The sequence below is a fragment of the Protopterus annectens genome, chromosome 15.part0 (genome assembly GCF_019279795.1).
Source record: "Protopterus annectens isolate FY-2018-M chromosome 15.part0, PAN1.0, whole genome shotgun sequence".
NCBI lineage: Eukaryota > Metazoa > Chordata > Ceratodontiformes > Protopteridae > Protopterus > Protopterus annectens.
This window is the reverse complement of record NC_056749.1, coordinates 342,318,648-342,343,317: the sequence shown is the minus strand read 5'-3', so window position 1 is coordinate 342,343,317 and position 24,670 is coordinate 342,318,648. Positions and strand designations below refer to the sequence as shown.

Genomic DNA, 24,670 nt, shown 5'->3' with positions numbered 1-24,670 from the left:
ATATGCAGGACAGACTGTACATGTAGCAATGTATATCAGCATCTTGGATAGGCAATTCCCTTTAGATGTATAAATCAAAGTGCTGTTTGTGTTCAATAATTTGATAGAACTATTTTCATTAATATAACTGCACTGTTTGCATGCCCCTGTGACTTCATAACCTATATAAATTCAAGTAGTGACTATTTGAAATTTACTGAAGTTCACAATAGACAAGGGGTCCCATATTTAGACACATTGGTTACTGTTAATGATGGACTCATAAAGTCTAACATCTATAGAAAAAACACTTTTTCTAACTCATACATTGATTTTTACAGTTACCATCCTAGAAAAATGAAGTCTAATATATATAAGGGTCAGTGTATCAGGGCGATGCGTATGACATCTGAGAAAGATGACATGATTAAAGAAATAGGATACATAACATCTTTATTTTTGGAAAGAGGGTATACAGTAGAATTGATGGATGATATATCCAGTTACATACTAAATTTGAGAGACAGTAGATATACACCATTATTAGGAATGAATTTCTCCCTTTCAGGACAAGACCAAACAGTTAACAACTTGAAACTAGGGACTATTAACAACTACAACAAGGCATTTGTTGTTGAATTTGGACCATTTACTAATATAATTAAGGACATTATAATAAAAAACTGGCACATATTAACATCTGAACAGGAAATATTGGAGAAAGTGGGTAGAAAACCAATATTTGTCAACAGGATGGGAAAGAATTTAAAATATTTATTAGAAATGCCTATACATGACATGAATGATTTGAATGCACATACCAGCAAATGTGGGGCATGCAAACAGTGCAGTTATATTAATGAAAATAGTTCTATCAAATTATTGAACACAAACAGCACTTTGATTTATACATCTAAAGGGAATTGCCTATCCAAGATGCTGATAAACATTGCTACATGTACAGTCTGTCCTGCATATTACATCGGGAAGACTGAGAGACACTTTAAACAAAGGATTTATTCCCATAACTACTGTATAAGAAGGAGAGACAATAAAAACGCTTTAGCTCGACACATTATTGATAAAGGTACAGAGCATACTTTTAAATTTTCCATTATTGAGACTGTGAAGAACAACCCAAGAGGGGTAACATCAAAATTACCTTGCATACAGGGAACTGTATTGGCAGGTGTACACAGATGCCACTTTTCCACCAGCTATTAATGATTATATGTCAATAAAAGCATTATTAATGTTAAATGGTGCAATTGATGTTTATACTAGGTATCGTACAAATGTATCAAGCAGCCCCAATTTCTATATTTGAAAAGTTTTTTAACTGGCAGAAAAGTTCTTTAACTGGCAGAAAACTTGGAATACTTGTTATTTTTTGAGATTTAGAGTCCTAATAGTTTTTAGTAGGCAAATTGTATTTTTAAAAAATACTTTTTTGATTGTATTTGCTTATCTTTTTATACACCCATACATAGTATGTTGAGTGTTTTAACTGACATGGATATAGTTTTATTTAATAATAAATATCAGGACTAATGAAGTAATATATATGTACATTTAAGGTGCTTTATCACTTTAATTTTTGTACTTTTACTCAGGGCCTTTTTGGCGCCAATTTTAAATATATAAGCAAGCAAATGACTTAATTGATTTGTTCTGATGAAGCTCGCTATGGTTTGCGAGTGAAAGCGCTAAACCAAGACCTATGTTCAACATTAAATCTGTTTTTTACTAAACGGTGGATTTATTTTGCTGGAGTTACTTGTTATTCTGACTTCTGTCGCTGAGTGGAAAGAACTGTTTGTGGAGGTTCTCTTTTTTTCTTGTTACAAAATCAAATATTAGTAAATTGAAATAGTTTCTATTTGGTGCCAAGACAAGAACCAGCATCCATTTTTGGCCAGTGTTTCTCTACATCTGAATTGGATGTGAGTTGCTTTCTTCTGGCTTGTCTTATTACTCAATCTATGTTCATATGTCAGCCATTTCATTATGTCTACCTTGTGGAACCCCCCCTCTCTTGATGTAAAGTGATATTGAATGCTTTTGAAAGAGGTGTTGCATGAAAAGCTTCCTAGGAAATGGGTGGGTCCTCCTTGACATCTCAGTATTGTGTTAAACTTAACTAGTACTTCATTTTAAACCAGCTCATTGGGCTTACTTGAAGTTCTTAACATTGAAAATAGTGTTTCTAATTCCTTTGATCTCTGCAAGAATAAGAACTCCTTAGGTCTGAAGTGGTGTCCAAGTTTACCATGAGACAAGCTATCCATTTCCTGTATTCTTTCCAGAGCCTAAAAATAAGGGAGAAAAAATCCTCTATATCTTGGATGTCCGCAAATAACTCTGGTAGTCATCACGGAAAAAACTTTTTTTGAATTCTGATCAGTTCATTTTGTGTGAAGGTAAGGAAAAAGTCCATTTTGGTACAGGTTGTCATTTCTCTAAATGGTTGCCTCATGTTATTTCCCTTTGTTATTCCCACCACAACAAAGTAATTCCAGGCAGGGTCAGAGCTTAGTCTGCCAGGACCTTGGGTTAGTTCCTCTTTTTATGTAATTTTTGTTGCCAGGGTGAGGGCTATTATTTTTAGTTTTCTAGCATTGAGCTTTTTAGACCCCTAGGCTCCGTCATTTGGCACAAAACTCTGTAGGGCTTGGTGCTTAAACTATTATTTCTCTTCTCCTTAAGCTGCTTAACGATTTGAGCCTTTGGAAGCTGTGTTTAACTCTCATACCTCAGGATACTACAGTAGTTGTCATTCAGATGTTCACTGTTATGGTAAGTATACTTGTATAACTGTACTTTCTCCTGTCTCATGAAACTGGCCATGACAATTGCTACATACTTCCTTGCAGAGTGGACATTTACACACAGGACAGGGTATTACTGATCCATCCCAAACCATGCAACCTATCTGTTTTTTTTTTAATCTCATTTAAGTACTGCCCCCCCATCATGGTCATGCAACAGGTACTAAAGAAGGCTAGAAAACCTGCTACTATAAAATCATATTTGGAAAAGTGGAATACATTTTCTAATTGATACCAGAAGAGTTACTAGGACCCATCTAGAGCAGTGGCCCCTCTGATTTTCCAGTACCTGTGTGAATTGCTCAAAACAGGCCAGTCATGCACTTCTGTCAAGGTGTAGCGATCAGCCATTTCAGCATGTCTGCAAACAAATCCCACTTTCTTCTCTGCTCCAAGTAAAGAAGTTTCTGAAAGGGGGTATTGTATGTCCAAGAAAATGGGCTGCTGTATCATGGTATCTTAACTTTGGTTTGGAAAAGTCAATTGACCCTACCTTTGAATCATCATCTCAGGCAGACTTGGTTTTTGGCTTGGAAGACCGTTGTGCTTAATTGCCTTGACTTCTACTAGAAGAGCATCTGAATTGCAAGGCCTTGTATGTCCATCTCCTTTTTTGATCTTTCATGGATGCAGGGTAACTTTAGGAACTAACTTTTTTTTATGTTCGAGGCGATGTCTGAATCTACATTAAATCAATTTATTCATCACCCTGTGTTCTTTTCTGATCCCAAAAACAGAGAAGAAAGAATTCTACATATTTTGGATAGCCACAGATAACTCTGAAGCTTCGTGAACAGGACTAAAGACTTTATAACTTCTAACCAGCCCTTTAGTCCCTTTAACAAGAAGGAAAAAAATGACAGCCAGATGTTCATCTCACATTGCTGCAGTCCTTACACTTGGGTAGTCCGCTGTCCTCGGTCGGCCCGAATATCAAAGTATAAGGCTGACGTTGGTCAAGGCGCATTTGACTGACATCAGGACGTCAGGGTACAAATGCGCATGACCGACGTCATATCCTCAGTCTTTTTTGCCGCATGGTCCGATGCAGAAGCAGCATTGCAAGTGCCGGTTGGCGTTCTGAGATTTTTCAAGTTTGAAGTTTCAGACCGAGTTCAAAGTTGGCTAAGTACCCCGTTGGGGAATATTTTAGTTTTTTCTTGCCTCAGTGATTTACCGGATGTCAGAAAAAGTCAATTGTATTTCTTGTGGGAAACAGATACCGCATAGAGATTATCATACTTTGTGTATTCCTTGCTTAGGGCCTGAGCACGACGTTGTTGGCTGTCGCTCTTGTGCTAGATTTAATAACGTGCTATAAGAGAAGGTTGGATTGTGCAAGTTTAGTCTTTGGGAAGCGGTGCAATTATAAAATGCCGTCGGATGCTCCGACGCCCGCTTCTTCGAAGAAGCGCAAGGACAAGGCCTAGGCTAGAAGAACCGTCTGTACCGGACGCCGGTGGCTCCGCCGGAGGTTTCTTTGTGTTCCCAGGGTGAGACCTTATTATTGCAGGATGTGGCCTCTCAGGAGGCAAGTCAGGCTGAGGGGGCTTCTCAGGTTACTATACTCCCCTCCCTTCCTAGGGTGGCTAGGCCCTCTCCTTCTGTTTCAAAGGCTTCTCCCAGGGGCAGGCCAGGTTTGGCTTCAGTTGGTGTTACCCCTAGCTCTTCAGGTACTGTGCCCAAGAAGCATATGCTTAAAATGGCAGAAGATTTGATTACTTTAATTAGGGGTTCTATGCCCCTCCTGATAAGAGACCTAGGTTGGAGCCTGAGCTGGGGGGTTTTGAGCAGGCTTCGGATGTTTCAGAGTCTTCGGCTGAAGACTTGCAGGAGTACTCTCCTTATTCTGATGTGGATGATTCTACTCCTTCTGCTTCTCCTCCTGAGGATTTTTCTTTTTCAGAAACTCTTCATTCCATGAGGGAGCATTTTAAGTGGGAAGGTCAGGACTTCTCTGATTCCAGGAAAAGGCTTAGGGAATTTTTGTTTTTACCCCAGCATAGGCCTTTGGCTATACCTCCTGTTTTGGATGTAGTAGAAGATGTTTTTGCAGAGGCTTCTCTTAATCCTGATTCTTTGCCTCCAGCTCCTGTTAAGCCGGATAGGTATTACAGGGTGCCTGAAGCTCATAAGTATCTTTTTAAGAGTCCTAGGGCTGACCCAGAAACTGTTAGTCAGGGGCCTAAAGGTGTTAAGGCTTCTGTTGTTAAGAATCCGGTTCCTGCAGACAAAGAGGCTAGGGCCTTGGATAGATGGGGAAAGAAAGTTTATACTTCTTCCACTCTTGCTATGAGGGCTCTGAATTGCCAGTTTCACATGTTGAAATACCAGAACTATCTCCTTTCACAATTAAAGTCTAAGGTTGATGCTCTGGCAGTAGGTATTGATTGTAAAGAGTTGCAAGATTTAGTGCATGTTTCTGAACAGGTGAGTAAGCATTCTTTGCAATGTGGTTTTGATGCTGTACAGGCCTCGTCTAGGGTGGCTGCCACTGGGTCAGTTCTTCGCAGGCACGCCTGGCTAAGGGATCAAAATTTGTCTGAACATGTTAAAACAAGGATTTTAGATGCTGCTTTACAATCTGATGTGTTGTTTGGTCCTCCTGTTGAGGCAGTTTTAAATAAAATGGAAGACAAGGCTAAGTCTATGCAGACTGTTAAAGATTTTTTGCAGGTCCAGCCTCCAAAGTTTAGTAGAAATTGGCCTACTAAGGGGTGGACGTATCCTTCTTATGATTCCCAGTCTAGGGGTAGATCTAGGTGTGGTAGGGGCAGAGCTCAGGGCTCTTTCAGGCCTAGAACAGGAGTTCTCCTGCACAGTCTTGGTGAGGGCAGGGGTCAGTCCTTTCGTAAACAGACCCAATGACCTACCTTTTCAGCTGCCAGAGCCTTCTCGTCTGGCAGCACCTTTGGGAGGAAGGTTGGCACTTTTCAAAGAAAATTGGAGTTTAATTACCCAAGACAGATGGGTATTGGATATCATACACCACGGTTACAGGTTTTATTTCCATACCTTGCCTCCTTTCAAAGGCATGCCAGACATTCCTCCTCAACAAAGAATAGAGGCTCACAAGCAAGTTTCTCTGTTACTCCAAATAGGCGCCATACAGCCGGTCCCTATGCCAGAAGTGGGCCTAGGATTTTACTCTCGCCTGTTCCTAGTACCAAAGAAGGGGAACACGTGGAGACCAATTTTGGATTTATCTACCCTCAACACTTATCTGGACATTCCCAAGTTCAAAATGTTGACGTTACAGCAGCTTTTACCTCTGCTGGGCAAGGATCATTGGATGGTAACTTTGGATCTCAAGGAGGTTTACCTTCATGTTCCTATCAGACTAAGTTGCAGGAAGTATCTGCGTTTTCGAGCTGGGACTTCTCACTATCAGTTCTCTGCATTGCCCTTTGGCTTATCTACTGCCAAGAGTATTCACGAAAGTTCTGGCTCCAGTGATAGCTTTCTTCAGGTTAAAAGGAATACAGATCTATCCTTATTTGGACGACTGCCTGATTTTGGCCCAAGGAAGGGAAGAGCTTCTTCATCATTTAGAATATGTGATAGCAGTGCTAAGATGCCTGGGGTATTCTGTGAACGAAATAAAGTCCAGTCTAGTACCCTCTCAGGACATGTGCTTTCTGGGTGTGAGACTGAATACAGCATCCCAGATGGCCTTTCTAACCCCGGACAAACAAAAGAGTCTATCCCTTTACTTCCGTCAACTATCTCATCAGTCCGTGCTGACTGCAAGGACAGTCCAAGCATTAGGGTTCATGGCATCTTGTATTCTGGTGCTTCCCAATGCCAAACTGCATATGAGGAAGCTACAATGGTATCTCAAAAATGTATGGACACAGCACTGCCAGGATCTGGACACTGTCATTCAAATAATACCTTGCATTCAAAAGGAATTTTTATGGTGGGCTCAGGAATGTCACCTAAACAAGGGACTCTCTGTGACCCGGCCAGAGGCGAGTCAGATTTTAACGACAGATGCCTCAGACAAAGCTTGGGGAGCTCATCTACATGGAAAGTGGATACAAAACAAGTGGCCTGCCAGACTACAACATCTACATATCAACATGAAGGAGATGTTAGCAGTCCAGTTTGCATTAATAGCTTTCAAGGAATTACTTCTGCCAGGGCAGGTGTTGATTCTAACAGACAACACAACTGTCATGTGGTACATCAGCAAGGAAGGGGAACGATTCTTATCCTCTATGCAGGCAAGCAATGATTTTGTGGGAGACTGCTCTCAGTTTACAGCTCAATCTTCAGGCAAGGTTTCTGCCAGGAGCACAGAACTCCTTAGCAGATGTGTTGAGCAGACAATTATGGATCCCCACGAGTGGAAATTGGATCCTCAAGTATTTCAGAAATTGACAGTGTCATGGGGAACTCCAGACATAGATCTGTTCGCTTCTCCACTAAACCATCAGCTGCCAAAGTTTTGCACAAAAGGTTTCATCCCACAGCTTGGAAAGTGGATGCTCTTTCTTTCAATTGGAGCAATCTTCATGTGTATGCCTTTCCTCCTCTGCCTCTCCTCCCAAAGGTACTTCTAAAGGTCAGACAGGACAAGCCAAGGATGATTTTAATAGCTCCAGATTGGCCTCGACAGCACTGGTACCCATTACTGAGAAGTCACAGTGCAGGAAGCCTCCATGGCCTTTGCCTTCAATTCCACACCTGTTGTCACAGGAAGACAGCCATTTGCTGAATGTCAAACTTCACTCTCTGCACCTGACAGCCTGGCATATTCTGTTTTGAACCATAGAGGGTCTCAACTTCCACAACAAGTTTTGAATGTGATTTTGGAAGCTAGAAGGCCTAGTACTAGGAAAGTGTACGCAGATAAATGGAAGAGGTTTTTATTTTGGAGTGCAGCAAAAGATTTTGATGTTTCTGAGCCTAATTTGAGTGTGGCTCTTCAATATCTTACTGAGTTACTGGACAAGGGTTTGTCTTTCTCTTCTATTAAGGTTCATGCTGCAGCAATTTCGGCTCACTATGATTGTGTCCCACCATTTTTTTCTCATCCTTTATTCAAGCAATTTCTTAGAGGGGCAAAGAATATAAGACCCCCACGAAGAGCTCCTACTCCTGCTTGGGATCTCAATTTTGTGTTGGAGAAACTCACTCTACAACCTTTTGAACCTGCAGCTACTTCTGAGTTGAAATATTTATCATGGAAGACTGCTTTTTTGTTGGCAATTACCTCTGCAAGAAGGGTTTCTGAATTGCAGGCCCTTACGGCAGTTGAGCCTTTCTTGATTTTCCATAAGGATAGGGTATCATTACGTACTAATCCTTCCTTTATGCCTAAGGTGGTTTCTAGTGTGGCTTTAAACCAAACTATTCATTTGCCTACTTTTTATGCAAATCCCCAAAATAAAGGGGAAAAGATTTTGCACACTTTAGATGTACACAGGCAGTTGCGTTATTATTTGGACAGAACTAAAGGGTTCAGGCAGTCTCAGCAGTTGTTTGTTTCTTTTGCTTTGAGTTCTCAGGGCAAGCCTGTGTCTAAACAAACTATTTCTAAGTGGATTGGGTTTTGCATTGCTTTCTGTTATTCCCATCATGGCAAGGAGGTTCCAGCTGGGATTAGGCCTCATTCCACTAGGGCTACTGCCACTTCAACAGCTTTGGCAACCAAGGATATTTTGGAGGCAGCTACTTGGAGTTCAGTGCATACTTTCTCTAGGCATTATCACCTGCCACTTTACTCTAAATCCAGGGCTGGTTTTGCCACTGCTGTTTTGCAGGGCATGTTGGCAGCTCCTGCTTCCTTGTAGTTAGCCATCCTCCCTTACCTCTGCTTTGGGATTCTACCCAAGTGTAAGGACTGCAGCAATGTGAGATGAAGAACATAGTACAGTTTTGTACCTACCATAAATGTAGATGTTCAAGATCCACATTGCTGCAGTCAACCCTCCCTCCTTCCGTCTGTAGTTAGAGGTGGTTGTGTGGGTTGGGTTGTACATATTGTGTATATTGTATATTTTGTACATATAGTTAGTGCAAGGGTGGTTGGTTGGGTGTTTGCTGTCTTTTGGTTTTGACCTTTATTTTTAGGGTCTTCTGACATCTGGGGCAAGAAAAGACTGAGGATATGACGTCGGTCATGCGCATTTGTACCCTGACGTCCTGATGTCAGTCAAATGCGCCTTGACCGACGTCAGCCTTATACTTTGATATTCGGTCCGACCGAGGACAGCGGACTACCCAAGTGTAAGGACTGCAGCAATGTGGATCTTCGAACATCTACATTTATGGTAGGTACAAAACTGTGCTTTTCAAAGACCATTTCTAAATGGTTATTTCACTTTTTCTGTTACATGGAGAGAGCCCATCTCAGAAGGTCAAAGCTCATTCCTCTACAGCTGTGACAACTTCTGAGGATTTTTGGTAAGGTGTGGACAATAGAGCTGTTCTGGTGGCAGCAGTCTTTGCATACTTTTAGTGAACACTGCAAGACTGATTCATTTCCATGGCCAAGAGAGGATTTGGTAGGTCTATTCAGTGGTTCCTGGAATCTGGTTTTCATGCTCCCTTGCTATTTATGCTCCGGCATTTCCCCTATATAACTTTATGCCACTGCAGCAGTGATCTAATGATGACTATACCCCGGTTATAAAATTAAATTGAGTAAACATACATAGTACAGTTGTGCAGGTACCGTAAATGCACTATAACAATAGATGTTTGATTTACAGAACTAACACCCTTTCACCATCACCCTTTTGATATTCTCTTTTGATCTCTGATGGGATGTATGTTTTTCCTTTCTGCTATGGCATAGACTTACAGCTTTGGACCTGTTCCACACCTTTTCTTTCCCTACAGTTTCCCTTTTTTGAGGCAAGAAAGCACTGAATTTTGTTATCCATATGTGGGTGTTTTTTTTTTAATAGTATGCCCTCATTCTTCCTCAGACATACAGTGCACATAAAATGTGCCCAGAAGCTTTTATATATTGGCCAGACATACGATTCTTGCAGATACATCCAGTATAGCCTTATGCTACTGCAACAGTGATTCACTTGAACATTTACGTATATAAAATGTGTGTGTTTATAGGAGCTGTTGTTAGAGATGACTGTTTTTAAGGCCATCATCTGTTTTGTCAATACACTTTGGTTGACAAAACAAGTGTTCAGTAGTTGTATGAGATGGCTACATTATTGGGGTTTGTGAATACCGCCTTTACTCAGAATTGTAATTGCAGAATTAGAATGCATAAATAGCAGTTTGGTGTAAGGGCTGTGCTACCCACATGGGTGGAGGAGGTGCAGTGGGACTTGTATGTTGCAAAAAAGATTTTAAAGTTGCATGTTATGTCTTAGAGCATGCACATTGCATTTTTTTTTTTTAATTTTTTTCTGTTAGTGTTGAGCATGTCAACATTTGGGTGTTGCTTTTTTAAGTATGTATATGTACGTGTAGGTGTGTGTGTGTGTATGTATATATATATATATATATATATGTGTGTAATATTTTCTAACTACTGTTTTAGTTGCATGCCCTCTTTATGTTGCTGTATACGTTCATTGTAGCATGTTGTACATTGACTTTAGTCCTCAGGGTTTGTATTTGTACATCGTTGTATAATCATTTCAAGCTGTTATGCAAGATTGTCTTTTTTAGATGCCTTCTTTCCTGAGCCATGCCTGAAAAGGGTGTTTGGACCAGTGTATTCACATCATTAAAAGTAAAAATTAAATAAGTATAACTCTAGCACTACATTAATCAGAGAAGCATCCTGTTTTTCATCGGATACAAGGAAAATATATCTGTTACACAGCTTTTTATCCTGTCCTCAGATCTTTTCATTCTAAAGCAGGGGAATTCTGTTGCCTTGTGGAGTGGTTCATATGTGTTTAGCCAGGCATGAATCAGCAAAGCTGTGCAGATGATTTAAGTCTGACACAGATTAGCTAGGCCAAAGATCTCTGAATGCATTTAATTTTAACAGTTTAGCATGGTAAATATGTGAAAGTCTTTTCAGGTAAAAGAAGAATAATGGACTTCACGAGCATTTACGCATCCTTCTAGTGGAACTGTTAAGAGCAATATAGTTTTGTGGCAGTACAGAAGATTAAAGCTATAAACTGTTAATGAGCTACTTCCTTTGGTACAGGGTTTGGTTCCTCCAGCCTTCAATCGCCTAATGTGTGAACTTGACCAAGTCACTTAACCAGACAGTGCTTTGGGAATTTGGATTAGCCTTAATAGTCTCCTGGACTGCATGGTTAGTAGCTTCTTATGAACATAAAAAGCAGTTTGGCTGGATGAAAAAGTTGTGTGTGGTCACTGTACATTGTGGAGGTGTGCAAGCAGAAGGAAAACATTGTGTACGTTTAAGTGGCCATTATTTTGCTGCCAGTCTCTTTCTACATTGCCAGGTTTAATGGGTTATGCCAGTTTATCAGCCAAGCAACAATACCATTAGGTGATATCAGAAAACATGTTTCCAATGATTGTTTTGACCTTGGTTTCTACGAGTACTTGATATTAGAAAAATGTCTGCAGGGAATATTTTTGCTTTTAGGTGCATTTCATAAATGCCATTTGATATGATCACTGAAACATAGCACAGCAATATAGATATGTACATATATGTGTGTGTGTGCGTGCAAGTTTGAGCATTTCTGGTAAAAGACTCTTTTTTTTTCCTGTTAATAAGTAGCTTTTTTCTTTGAAACAGGTTATGATGACAAAACGAACAAAGGACATGGGCAAATTCAGCTCTGTCACTGTGTCAACCATTGATGAGGAGGAGGAAGAAATTGAAGCGGTAAGTTGTAAGGTTTCTGTTCTAACTAGGGGTCGCAGTCTTTTCATATGCATGTGTGTATTGATCAGTGTTCTTGATTTTCTGCCTACCTTGCTTATGGTTTTCTTTTAAGTTGTAGTACACGTCATCTTAATTGGCTTTGCGTTATTAAAGTTTTTTAGGAATAAGGGAGGCCATCTGTATAGTGTACATCTTCCAGTAAAGGTGAGGCTTAAATTCACAAAGCACTAACAAAGGATGCAACTGACCAATATGTTAATGCATTTAGACTTTTATTAATGTACAGTTCAAAATAGCGGTTTTCATTGGGGGAGTTTAAAAGGTGTTGCTTTATTCCACTTGGTGTTTAGAACTGGTTCATGAGAATAATATAAAATGTGTGCATGGAAGTTTAGTTCTAAGTACTTCATGGTAAACAGTGTATGTTCAATTTGAAAATGCAACTAAGCTGACATTTTAATTGCAAACTGTTTAGTGGTCTATATTATATGTACAAAGTTTTATAACTTTGAATACCATATGATCGACAACACCGTATGGTCGAAGTTATAAAACTTCAAATAGTGAAAAAAAAATAAAAGAATAAACCCTAAACTCAGGAGTTGTAGACAGGGGGCAAGCCCCCCTGCACCCCCACACCCCCGCTCTTTAAATATAACAACTCCGAGACCGCACCATAATGCGGTAAAGGGAAGACTACCCTTTACTGCACTGTAGTACGATCTTGGAGTTGGTATATTTAAAGAGTGGGGGAGTGTGGCGGTGCAGGGGGGCTTGCTTACTTTTTTGTTTGTCCTTTTTTTTTATATATATAACTATTCAAAGTTTTATAACTATGACCATATGGTGTCGATCATATGGTATTCGAAGTTATAAAACTTCGTTCATATAAAATAGATTTTTTTTTTTTTTTTTTACTAGCTATGTTTTATTTTTTAGTAGTAAACATGAATACAAAGTGTAAAAAATGTAATGGGCAGAAGTCGTGCACCTCCATGTGATTTTTTTTTTTGTTAGCAGAAGTCCCACAGTCTAAGTTCTTTTGCATAATGTGTTCTGGGTTTTGAAAATGTCACCCCTATGTTTCCGTTTGGAATCTTGCCGCAGGTGTGCCATACCTTTAAGTATTCACAGCTATTCCTCCCTTTTATATTGCAATTTTAACATTCTGCCATTTTTAAATGACTCGCTTTGCAGGTTTGTTTTATTCCATCCAGGGCATTTTTTCCATTTTCTAGGTTCTGTCTACTGCTGTTTTTACTGAGTTGTATCCCACTTGGGTTAGTCAGGCCTTCTAAAACATTACATTCCCTTGCTAATATATTTGGGATTCCATTTTTGTTCCCGATTTTTTTTTTTTTTTTTTTTTTTTTAAACATCTTTATTGAATTATCACTAATGACAGATTGTGTCAGTATTGCTAGTGATGAAAAATGCTTGCAGCTAGAATTGTCTCTGTGTGGTTTGTCTTCATATATATTAATGTATGATTGCTTATGTCATAAGTGGTTTAATAAAGATGTTTCCATTTTTGTTCATAATTTTGCAGCATTGCACCTGGTTACCTGAGCTTTTGAACTGTTTATGAGCTGCTAACCCCCATGAATTTTTGGCTTGCCCCCACTACCCCATATGAGAGGTGACTATTATCAGAAGGCAGTGACCCATTCTACTCTGAGCTTTTAAAACCTCAGCTTCACAGTGGTTGGTTTGCATTTTGCACTTAAAAGTATGCAACAATTAAAATGCCTCCAAGCCAGTTGATGCTAAGTCAACATATTTGCCAGCAGACTGTCGTTTGGCATTAGAGAGTAAACAGGTGAGCTGGGCCATGGCTGAATTGATGATCACTTCATTCAGAGCTGCTGTTGGTGAACAAAATGTTCTGGCAACAAGAACAACTGTGGGTGGGGAACAAAGATGCACAAGGTTTTGCAAAAGGATTTGATAAATAGACATATGTTTGCTGTCTGGCTTAATGTCAGTGATGGACTTGGTAGAATGAATTCAGTTAGATCTGATGACAAATCACTTTATTCACTGACTTTTTTTTAAAACAATTTTATTGATTTTCATGTATTAAATGATCATGAGATTTAATATACAATTGATAAAATATATTCAAATAAATAACATAACTAAAATAAAGGTATTTGCAAGTAAATCTACTTTTGTAAACAAACATTTCAAATTATCATGAACAGTGTATTATTTTTTTAACAGATTTTGTAAACACACCCACGAGTTGTTCGAGATTTGACGGTTAGTATTCCTAAATGACATAGGTCAATTGTACCAGTTTTAAACTCTGTAAAAGATGGAGGGGATTCAGAAATCCAATTCCTGGTAATGATTTTTCTGGCTACTGCTAATATTGACCAGAATATAGAAAGTTTTATTTTTTTAAAACAAGTAGATATTGAAGTGTTGAAAAAAACATAGATCTATTTTTAGAAAAATAAGTGAATAATGCTTGTAACATATTGTAAATATTTTCCCAATAAACTTTCAGTTCAGAGCAATCATAGAACATAAGTGCCCATCCAACGTTTGTCTGATTTTACACCTTTTACATATTTACTGATATTCGATTACCCGGAAAGTCCGATTAGGTAGAAGCCCATTTTCAGTGGAGGCCTGGGGATAAAAACTCCAAATTATTACAAATCATTTTAAGAACAATAATTGTACAGTCTTCAAAAATAAAACAACAAATCTGCAGTTTAAATTATAACAAATTAGACATAGAAACATTGGTTAAGGATTGATGCAAGTTATATGATAGTCATTTAATAGTTACAGACATTTTAGACAGTTTATAGAGAAGTTAGACAAGTTAGTGTAATACACATAGGAAGTGCAGTATGAAGTAAGGGAGAAATTACTATTCTACCACTAATTATCCTCATTCTATATCTTAGTCTTTTCTGCCTACTGCTCACTGAAGCTGCCTTTCTGGAAGTGTTCTACCTCTCAAACATCTGTTCTCCTGCGCAGACCTGGAACAAATCCTTACCAACTTACCCTAATAATAAAAAGGAAAGAATTAAAGTATGTGTAGTTGACGCTACTCTTTAGTACATTACTTCTATTGCTTTTGGTTAGAGTCCGCTCCCAAATAGGGTCGCCAGCAGCCAAACTTCAAACCCCTACTCGTTGCCCTTTACTTTATACCTGTCTCTTCACTAACCCTATTCCTAGTTGCAAGGTCCTTATGACTGTTCCTTTCCTCGTCTCTGGGGACCTTCCATAATATTCCTTTCTCCATCTGACTTAACATCTTAGCTTTCCCTCTATTCTTGTCCTGGACTGTTGTGGATCTCCTTCCCTTTGCTACTTCTGACTTTCTTGGTAACCTGTAGCTACTACTCTTGCTGCTTCTTTCTTTCAACCTTCAGTTGCTGTCCTCCCAGCCTGACCCCCCACTGTTCTTTCTTCACTAATGACAGACTACTTTGTTATTGTAGCTTGAGGCTTGGGACTAGCCCTGCTTCGTTCGCTCTCGCTATGCTCGGGTACACTTCGCTTCCATTCCCACCCACCCCCATATTTCCTTTATACCTATCCATAGATAGACCTCTTCCTGTCCACCAAATAACTGTTCTCCCCTCCTCACTCTCACTACTTTCATCTGTATCTTTTATAGATCCCAATTCTGTTTATACTCCAACTCCCTCTACTGGCTAACGTAAGCCCTACATTGTAATCTTTGATTTACTACTAACTAACCCAACTGCTACTTCACTTCTTTTAACTCCCAAAATAACTCTCTCACCTTTTATTATTTGCTATCTGCCACCTTTATTTCTCATCTCAAGTTAGGTTCTGCTCTCCATCCTTATTTAAAACCAGTCTTCGATAGCCCTGCAAACTCTCAAGGTTATGCCTTCTCTTCTCTGCAACAATCCATATATATTACCTCTTCTGTATTCCCCCTAGATACATTTCTTCCAAGGATCAAAATTTCTCCCTTCAGCATTATGTATTCTAAATACAAAGTCAAATACCTCTGTTGCTATATATACAAACTAAAGTCTTCCTTTCTTCCTATGTACCTCCTCCTATCAGGAGATACCATCCCAATCCTGGTCCTCTCACACCCTCCCTCCCCAAAAATATCTGTCCCTCCAAACCAGCATGTTCCCATCACACCCAAAAACCACATCTTATTTTTCTCAATGAATATCAAGCATATTCAATAAAACAAGTGATTTCCATGCCTAGGTTGCTAACCATACCCCTGATGTCATTGCCCTTACCGAAACCTGGCTGAAACAGTCTATCCCAGATAGAGGCATTCTTCCCCAAAGGTACAATATACTTAACCTTGATCGCCCAAAAAAAGGGGGCGGTGTTGCTCTCATCTACTGTAACCATCTAACTTTCACTCATCTTAAAGAACCCATCCCATCTTTCTCCTGCAGAAATCATGGCAGTTAACTTCAAGCCAAACAACTTCATTACTATCACTGTAGTAGCAATTTATATTCCTCCAGGGGAAAATACTCCTCTACTAGAAAACTTACTCTCTTATCTTACAGAACACTACTCAAATGAAATTGTCCTCCTTGGTGATGTAAATATAAATTGGCTAGCTCTAAATGACCCTAACTCTAACTCTCACATTAACTTACATGGCTTTACACAACTTATATCCGAACCTGCACACTTTAACAACTCTCAAATTCCTAGTACTCTAAATGACTGGATACTACTCTCGGACCTCACTATATATCACAACACTGAAACCTTATCCAACTACCTTAGTGATAACTCTCCTATAAAAGTTACTACATTTACCCCTCACTTCACCAGACCTCATAGATACATTACTTGTCAAACTGTCCAGCTTCTCCCCAGAAACTTGTAACACCCTTCTTTCAAGAATTAACTGGAGCCAGCTTAAAGAACTTACTCTAGATGAAGCAGTCCAATCTTTTAACATTATCTTTTTGATATATTAAACTCCCTTGCACCCCTTCGTACTGCTAGAATAAAATCCAGAATATCTCCATGGCTGTCTAAGACAACCTGCTCCCTAATGAGAAATAGGGACAGGCTGTGAAAAACCTGGATAAAGTCTAAACTCCCTTCTGACTGGCAAAAGTATAGAGAACTTAAAAACGCACAAAAAAAACAAATTGCTAAGAATAAAAAGGAGTTTTACTTTAACCCTCCTACAACTCTAAGATAAAATCCCAAAAAGTTCTGGAATTCAGTCAACCAAATATTGCACCTTGGCAACCCTTCCTCCCCCAATCCCCTACCCAAATAACACACCTGAAGACACTGCCACTATCTTTAATACCTTCTTTATCGAAACTGTTACAAGGATGGTCAAATCAGATCACCTCCTAGCTGAAAGACTCCAATCACTCTGTCCAACCTTCAAATCACAACCTCTCTGAACCCATTTCTTTCCAACCTGTATCTACCACGTATATTAAATCCATACTCTCCAAACTAAAACCATGCTCCACTTCTGCTAATATTCCTTCCTTCTTTCTCCAGCTAGCTGCTGATACTCTTGTCTTTCTTGTATCTGTCCTCATTAACCGCTCTATTACTGAGTCTAAAGTTCCATCTATCTAGAAACAGTTCTGCTCTTTACCTAGCCACAAAGATGGAAACTCACATGAAATCTCTAATTTTAGACCTATAGCCATCCTGTTTCCCCTCTCAAAAATGCTTGAAAAATGCATACACAAGCAGACACTTCAATATTTACTACAAGAAAATCTACTTACTCCTCCTCAGCATTGATTCCCGCTCAAAACACAGTACAACCAGTCCACTGATCTTTACTAACACTATATCCCTTGCTCTTCGTTACTGTCTCGCACTCTATACTTCTGCTAAACTAGCTAATTTTAATTTCTCTTCTGATACTGTCACCTTGTTTTCCATCTATCTCACTGATTGATCATAATCAGTGAAGTGGCTCTCAGAACTATCGCCTTCTCTCCCTATAACAAAGGGTGTACCCCAAGGCTCCATCCTTGGCCCATTGCTATTTGATATTTTTACAAATCTACTCTATACTTCTTGCCCCCAGTCATCTCTTGTACAATATGCAGATGACTCCTGAGTAATTACTGTCTCGGACTCGCCCTCTGATCTCATCTCTCAGACTCAAGCTGCTTTTACATCAGTGGAATCCTGAATTACCACTGACCAGCTTGTGCTAAACCCTAAAAAAAAAAACTTCTGTTTCTCCCAAAAACTCTTGCCCATCTCAAATCTACTTTTTCTATGTCTCTCAATAAAACTCCAGTAGTAGCTGAAACCAGTACCAATGTCTTAGGTGTCACTTGTTGTTGTGTCTTTCAGCTTTTCCTGGTTAGGGGTCGCCACAGCAGAACTCCGGTCCGCTAATGATTGGCAGTACATTTTTACGTGCAGAGTTGCCAACTCTGACGCACATCCTTCAACGAAGGTACGCCCATTTACGCACGTCTCCACACAGAAGACGCTCTAGCTGAGAATCGAACAGGACAACGTCTTACTGTGAGGCGACCAAACTCTTAGGTGTCACTATAGATCAATTTAAATTCGACTTGCACATTAATAACTGCATCAGGAAGACCCATCACAAATTAGGCCTCCTTTACAGAAATGGAAAGATGTCCTTCAAGAATGCAACTGCAGTCATAACATATGGGTTGTCCTGCCTCAGGCAGCCATCGGTCGGCCGGATTCCAAAGTCTGGGTCCGACGTCGGCTGATGTCGCATTTCTCTCCGACGTCAGAGCGTCTGGAGTACATAAGCATCAGCCGATGCCATTTTCTTCAGTCTTTCTTGCCGCGCGGTGCCCGAAGCAGAAGCAGTTCGCAAGTGCCGGTCGGTCAGCTCCTGTATTCTTCGATTCCGAAGTCGTCAAAAAAAGCTAAGTACCCCGTTGGGGACCTTTTCTTGCCTCAGCCGATGTCAGAAATTACTGAAAAAGTTAACAATTGTCTTTCTTGTGGTAAACAAATACCTCATAAGGATTTCCACTCTTACTGTCTTCCTTGCCTTGGCCCGGACCACGACGTCTCTGCCTGTGTAGCCTGTGCTCGCTTCAACAAGCGCACTCTCGGGCGCCGGGCGGAGTTCGCTGAAGTTTTTTTCGGCGAAAAATTTGCCTATACAATGCCGTCGGAGCTTCCGACATCGCAAACTCCCAAGAAACGAAAAGACCGGGACCGACATCCTTGGCCCGCGTCTACCACCGACTCCACGCTAAAACCTACCGCGAGTGCTCCGGTTCCCCCTGAGACGGTTTTTCCACCGCTCCGAACCGAAGACACCGCATTACCGACGACCCTGATTCCGGATATCACTCCGACAGTTATTGTTTTTCCTCCGGATACCGAAACCGAGGAAATGCCCGAGACCATTGCTGTAGATAAGGTCACTCCTGCACGTGGAGCTGCCAGCCCTCCTATGGCCATGTCTATTAAGGCCTATACTAGGGCTAAGGCGGCCAGCAAGACCAAGCATCTTTCTGCTAAAGCCTTACCTCAGCCTACTCCAGAGACACAAATTATGACTATGGCTGCTGACTTAATTGCAATGATTAGAGGTTCACAGGCCCATCCTGAGAGAGGATCCCAGCCTCCTTCTGATAAAAGGCCCCGGGTTGAACCCTCTGACCCTATTCCTTCAGATGAAGATTCTGAGGACTCTGTCCACTCTGATGGCCAGGAAGAGCTCTTCCAGACCTATGAGGACTCGGATGCAGAGGATTCCATCCCCTCGGCCTCCCCTCCTGAGGATATTTCTTTTGGGGAAGTTCTGCATACTATGAGGGAACATTTCAAGTGGCAAGGCCAGGAATATTCTGATTCCAGAAAGCGCCTTCGGACTTTCCTTAAAAAGCCCCAGCACAGGCCCTTAGCTATTCCTCCTGTGCTTGATGTTTTGGATGATTTATATTCTGACTCTAGTGTTACCCCTGACTCTCTCCCTCCTGCTCCAGCCAAGCCAGACAGGTATTACAGGGTCCCTGAAACACATTCCCATTTATTCAGGTCCCATACTGCTGATTTGGAAACTATTTCCCAGGGACCTAAAGGTGTTTCAACTTCCACCTCTAAAAATCCTTTGTCCTCCAACAGGGAAGCTAGGTAATTAGAGAGATGGGGTAAAAAGGTTTACACCTCCACTGCTTTGTCTGAGAACTTTGAATTGCCTTTTTCATATGTTACAATATCAGGATTTCCTGTTAGAAGATTTACAGAAAACATTGGCCTCTCCTGATCCTTTAGACAGGAAGTCTTTGCAGGAAGCTGTACATAACTCTCAGCAAGTAAGCAATCACTTCCTGCAGTGTGGATATGATGCACTGGAAGCTTCATGTAGGGCAGCTATGACAGGGGCAGTCATTCGTAGACATGCATGGTTAAAAGATCAACCTCTACCAGATCATGTAAAGGCAAAACTTCTGGATGCACCTTTGGAAAAGAACAAGCTTTTTGGTGCTAATGCTAAGGATGTGTTAAAGTCCATCGAGGAAAAAGCAAAATCAGTTCAGATGGTGAAAGATTTCCTCCAGGTTCAACCCCCCAGATTCAGTAGGAATTGGCCTTCAAAAAACTGGTCCTTTCCTAATCCTGAAAAGTTTCAAAGGGGTAAAAACAGACGTGGCTGAGGAAGACGACAATGGCAGCCAGCAAACCAAAAGTGACACAGGGGTTTCACCTGCCCCACAACCACAATCTCAATGACTTTCCTCTACTTCCACCTACCAGGGAACAAATAGAAGCTCCCTTGGGCGGGAAATTATCTCTGTTTGCAGACAATTGGCACAGACTGACAAAGGACAAATGGATTTTGGACATTATAGACCGAGGTTACAGGTTCCACTTTCATACCTTACCAAGAAAACAAGGCATGCCAAACCTACCACAAAACCAGAGGGCAGAGGCTATCAAGCAAATCTCTCTGCTGACTCGGATGAAAGCAATAGAAAGAGTTCCACAACAAGAACAAGGCCAGGGGTTTTACTCAAGACTGTTCCTTGTTCCAAGAAAAAAAACTCAATGGAGACCAATACTGGATTTGTCCGCATTAAACACCTTTCTCATAGTACCAAAGTTCAAAATGCTGACTCTACAGCAACTCCTTCCCATGCTGGGCAAGGGGTCTTGGCTGATTACTCTGGACCTCAAGGAGGCATACCTGCATGTCCCTATCAGACACAGCTGCAGAAGATACCTCAGATTTCTTGCAGGGCCAGAGCATTATCAATTCTCAGAATTGCCATTTGGCTTATCTACTGCGCCCAGAGTATTCACAAAATGCCTGGCTTCAGTAATTGCTCATTGCAGGCTCCAGGAGATCCAAATTTACCCGTACCTGGACGACTGCCTCATACAAGCGGATGACAAATTGATGTTGACAAAAAACTTGGACTATGTCATACGATTACTTCAAGCTCTGGGATACACGGTCAACTTCCAAAAGTCAAGACTTCAGCCATCCCAGCAAATAATCTTCTTAGGAGCCAAATTAGACACAGCCTCTCAAATGGCTTACCTAACAGAAGACTAGCAAGAGAAGTTAACTCATTATTTCAAAGGTTTGGAAAAACTTACCCAGATGACTGCAAGGAGATTCCTACAGGCCCTGGGTTACATGGCATCCTGCATTCTCCTGGTTCCATTAGCAAGACTACACATGAGAAAGCTTCAATGGTACCTAAAAAGCCTATGGTCTCAGCACAGCAACAACTTAGAGACAACCATACCGCTCATTCCATGCCTACAAAAGGAATTCCTATGATGGGCCTCGGTAAGCCAGGCAAACACAGGTATGTCATTCAAAAAACCACAGATAACACAGACCATAACCACAGACGCCTCAGACCTTGGATGGGGGGCGCACATGGAAGGCAGGTGTATAGAAGGACAATGGTCTCCAAAGGAAACACATCTGCACATAAACCAAAAGGAAATGCTGGCAGTAATGCATGCCATCGAGGCCTTTCAACACCAACTTCAGCAAGGCCATTTACTGATACGGACAGACAACACCACTGTGATGTGGTATATAAACAAGCAAGGGGGCACCCATTCTTACCCCCTTTGCAGACTGACAATGCATCTTTGGGAAAAATCACTGAGCCTAAACATTCAGTTACAATCCCAATTTGTTCCAGGCAGACAATGTGCTGGCGGACAGCCTAAGCAGGAATTTCACAGACCCACACGAGTGGAGGTTACATCCGAAGATCTTCACATAGCTCACTTCGACATGGGGCAGGCCAGAAGTAGACCTATTTGCCTCTCACCTCAACCATCATCTACAAAAATTCTGCTCAAGGACATACCATCCACAAGCTTGGAAAATAGATGCTCTCTCATTCAACTGGAACTCCCTAAAAATCTATGCATTCCCACCTCTGCCACTGATGACCTCAGTATTACTAAAGATCAAAGCAGAGAGACCCAAGGGAATCCTAATAGCTCCGGACTGGCCAAGACAACACTGGTATCCACTACTACGGAGCATATGTCACACCAAGAAGTGGGCCCTTCCCCAATGGCCTCTACTTTTGACTCAACACAACTTCAAAACAGTGCATCCAAACCTTCAGACACTGCAGCTAACAGCCTGGGAGATCCCATGAATAATCTCAACCTATCTCTCTCCAAGGAAGTTCAGCGGATACTAACAGAGGCTCGAAGACCATCCACCAGAAAGGTTTACTCAGCAAAATGGAAGAGATTCAGCATTTGGAATACCAGCAAGGGACATGATGCATCATTATTGAACATCCCACTCATCCTGGAATATTTGGCAGTTATCTTAAAGAATGGACTCTCATATTCTTCCATAAAGATACATGCATCAGCTATTTCAGCTAGATATAACACTGATCCGCCTGTCTTTTCACATCCTTTGCTAAGGCAATTCCTCAGGGGAATCAAGAACATTAAACCACCAAGAAAGGCTCCAGTGCCAGCCTGGGACCTCAATTTTGTCCTAGAAAAACTGACTCTACCTCCATTTGAGCCAGCAGCTTCAGTTGACTTGCAATTTCTCTCATGGAAGACTGCTTTCCTGTTGGCAATTACCTCAGCAAGAAGGGTTTTGGAACTACAGGCCCTAATGGCTATACCACCGTTCATAATTTTCCACAGAGACAGGGTTTCATTAAGGACCAACCCTACTTTTATGCCAAAGGTGGTATCTAGGGTTTCTTTAAATCAAGCTATTCATCTGCCTGCTTTCTTCCCCAATCCTGAGAATAAGGGGGAAAGACTGTTACATACCTTAGACATTCACAGACTACTTCGATACTACCTGGACAGAACCAAGACCAGTAGAAAGTCTGACCAACTTTTTGTGGCTTACGCCCCTGCAGTCCAAGGAAAAGCAATTTCAAAACAGACTATTTCAAAATGGAGTGGACATTGCATCAGATTCTGTTATTCATTTCATAGAAAGACTGTTCCAGCCAATGTCAGACCACATTCCACTAGAGCTACAGCCACCTCTACAGCATTCTTAAGAGGGGTGCCTACTAAGGACATTCTAGAAGCTGCTACATGGAGCTCCGTGCATACATTCTCCAAACACTACAATCTCCCTCTATACTCCAGATCCAGAGCAGGCTTTGCTTCTGCAGTCCTGCAGGGTTTGATTGCCACACCATCTTTTTCCTAGAGCATTCCTCCTCCCCCAGCTAAGCTATGGTATTCTACCCATATGTTATGACTGCAGTTGCATTCTTGAAGGACATAGTACAGTTTTGTACCTACCATAAATGTAGATGTCCGATAGATATGCAACTGCAGTCGGATTTTCCCTCCCTCCATACCCCTCTATGCCTAGGGTCCACTCCTATCCCTGTTTCTCTTAGCTGGGGATATCTGTTATGGTGTATCTGTTTATTGCTCATTTACTTGTCTGGAATCCTGTTTTTGTCTTCCAATTTGATTTCAGCCTTCCTTGGAGGGCACCTGGCATCTGGGGCAAGAAACACTGAAGAAAATGGCGTCGGCTGATGCTTATGTACTCCAGCCGCTCTGACGTCGGAGAGAAATGCGACATCAGCCGACGTCGGACCCAGACTTTGGAATCCGGCCGACCGAGGGCTGCCTGAGGCAGGACAACCCATATGTTATGACTGCAGTTGCATATCTATCGGACATCTACATTTATGGTAGGTACAAACTGTACTTTTCTCACCAACAAATCTAAAGTAACACTATCCCATATCTATCTATTACCTAGGCTTCTCCATGGCTCTCAAATTCTCACAAACCTCAACACCACACTCCTAGCAAAACTTAACTCCACTTATAACAAGATAGCTAGATTCTCTGCCCAAGATGCTTATAAAAACTGATTACGGTGTCTCCCTTAAATACTTACTGTCTGGAACTACTCAATCAGCTTCTTCTCTCACTTCCAGGTTATACATTCTGTTATACTAACCCTTCCATTGCCCTAGCCTATCCTCCTATATATCTCACTATTCCTCCACTTGATCGCTTCGCAGCTCTGAGCAAGACTTATTATTTTTCCACAAACTTAGGACTAAAATGGGTAGTAACCTTTATAGCTATCATCCTACCACTGCCTGGAACAAGCTTCTACTCCAAATCAGACAAAAACTCAACCCAAAAAATTGAAATCATCTGCAAAGGAATACTTAAACACTTTGGTTCTGCCCCTGTACACATCCCCCATAAACTGTCCTTTCCTATATAATTTTTCCCTTAGTTGACCACTATCCCTTATTTTGGCTTTCACTCAGCCCAGCTTTAATCGCTTATTTCCTTACCTTGCTTGTCACTTTGTATCTAACTTGCCTTTTCCTGTCCATTAGCTTAACTCCTACAAACCTCCCCTCAAACAGCTCTAAGTAACTGTTTTTATAGAACTAACACTCTATTTACTGTAATAATTGCATCTCACATTATCTGCATTAGAAATGATCACCTTTAAATGTTTGTAACTTGTATAATGTTTTTAAATACCAGCAAATATTGTAATTATCACTGTAATCTCTTTCTTATATTGTACCTTTCTGTGGAGCTTTTCTCCCCGGGCCTCTGCTGAAAAAAGGGC

At 40.9% G+C, this 24,670-nt stretch overlaps 1 protein-coding gene across 1 annotated transcript in view; it reads left to right on the top strand.

Moving 5' to 3' along the window:
* The window catches only part of STEEP1 (STING1 ER exit protein 1), a 433,968-nt gene that overhangs the window by 290,203 nt on the left and 119,095 nt on the right, over positions 1–24,670 (top strand). The window contains 1 exon segment of the mRNA XM_044057097.1: positions 11,518–11,607. Coding sequence (XP_043913032.1) covers positions 11,518–11,607 — 90 coding nt within the window.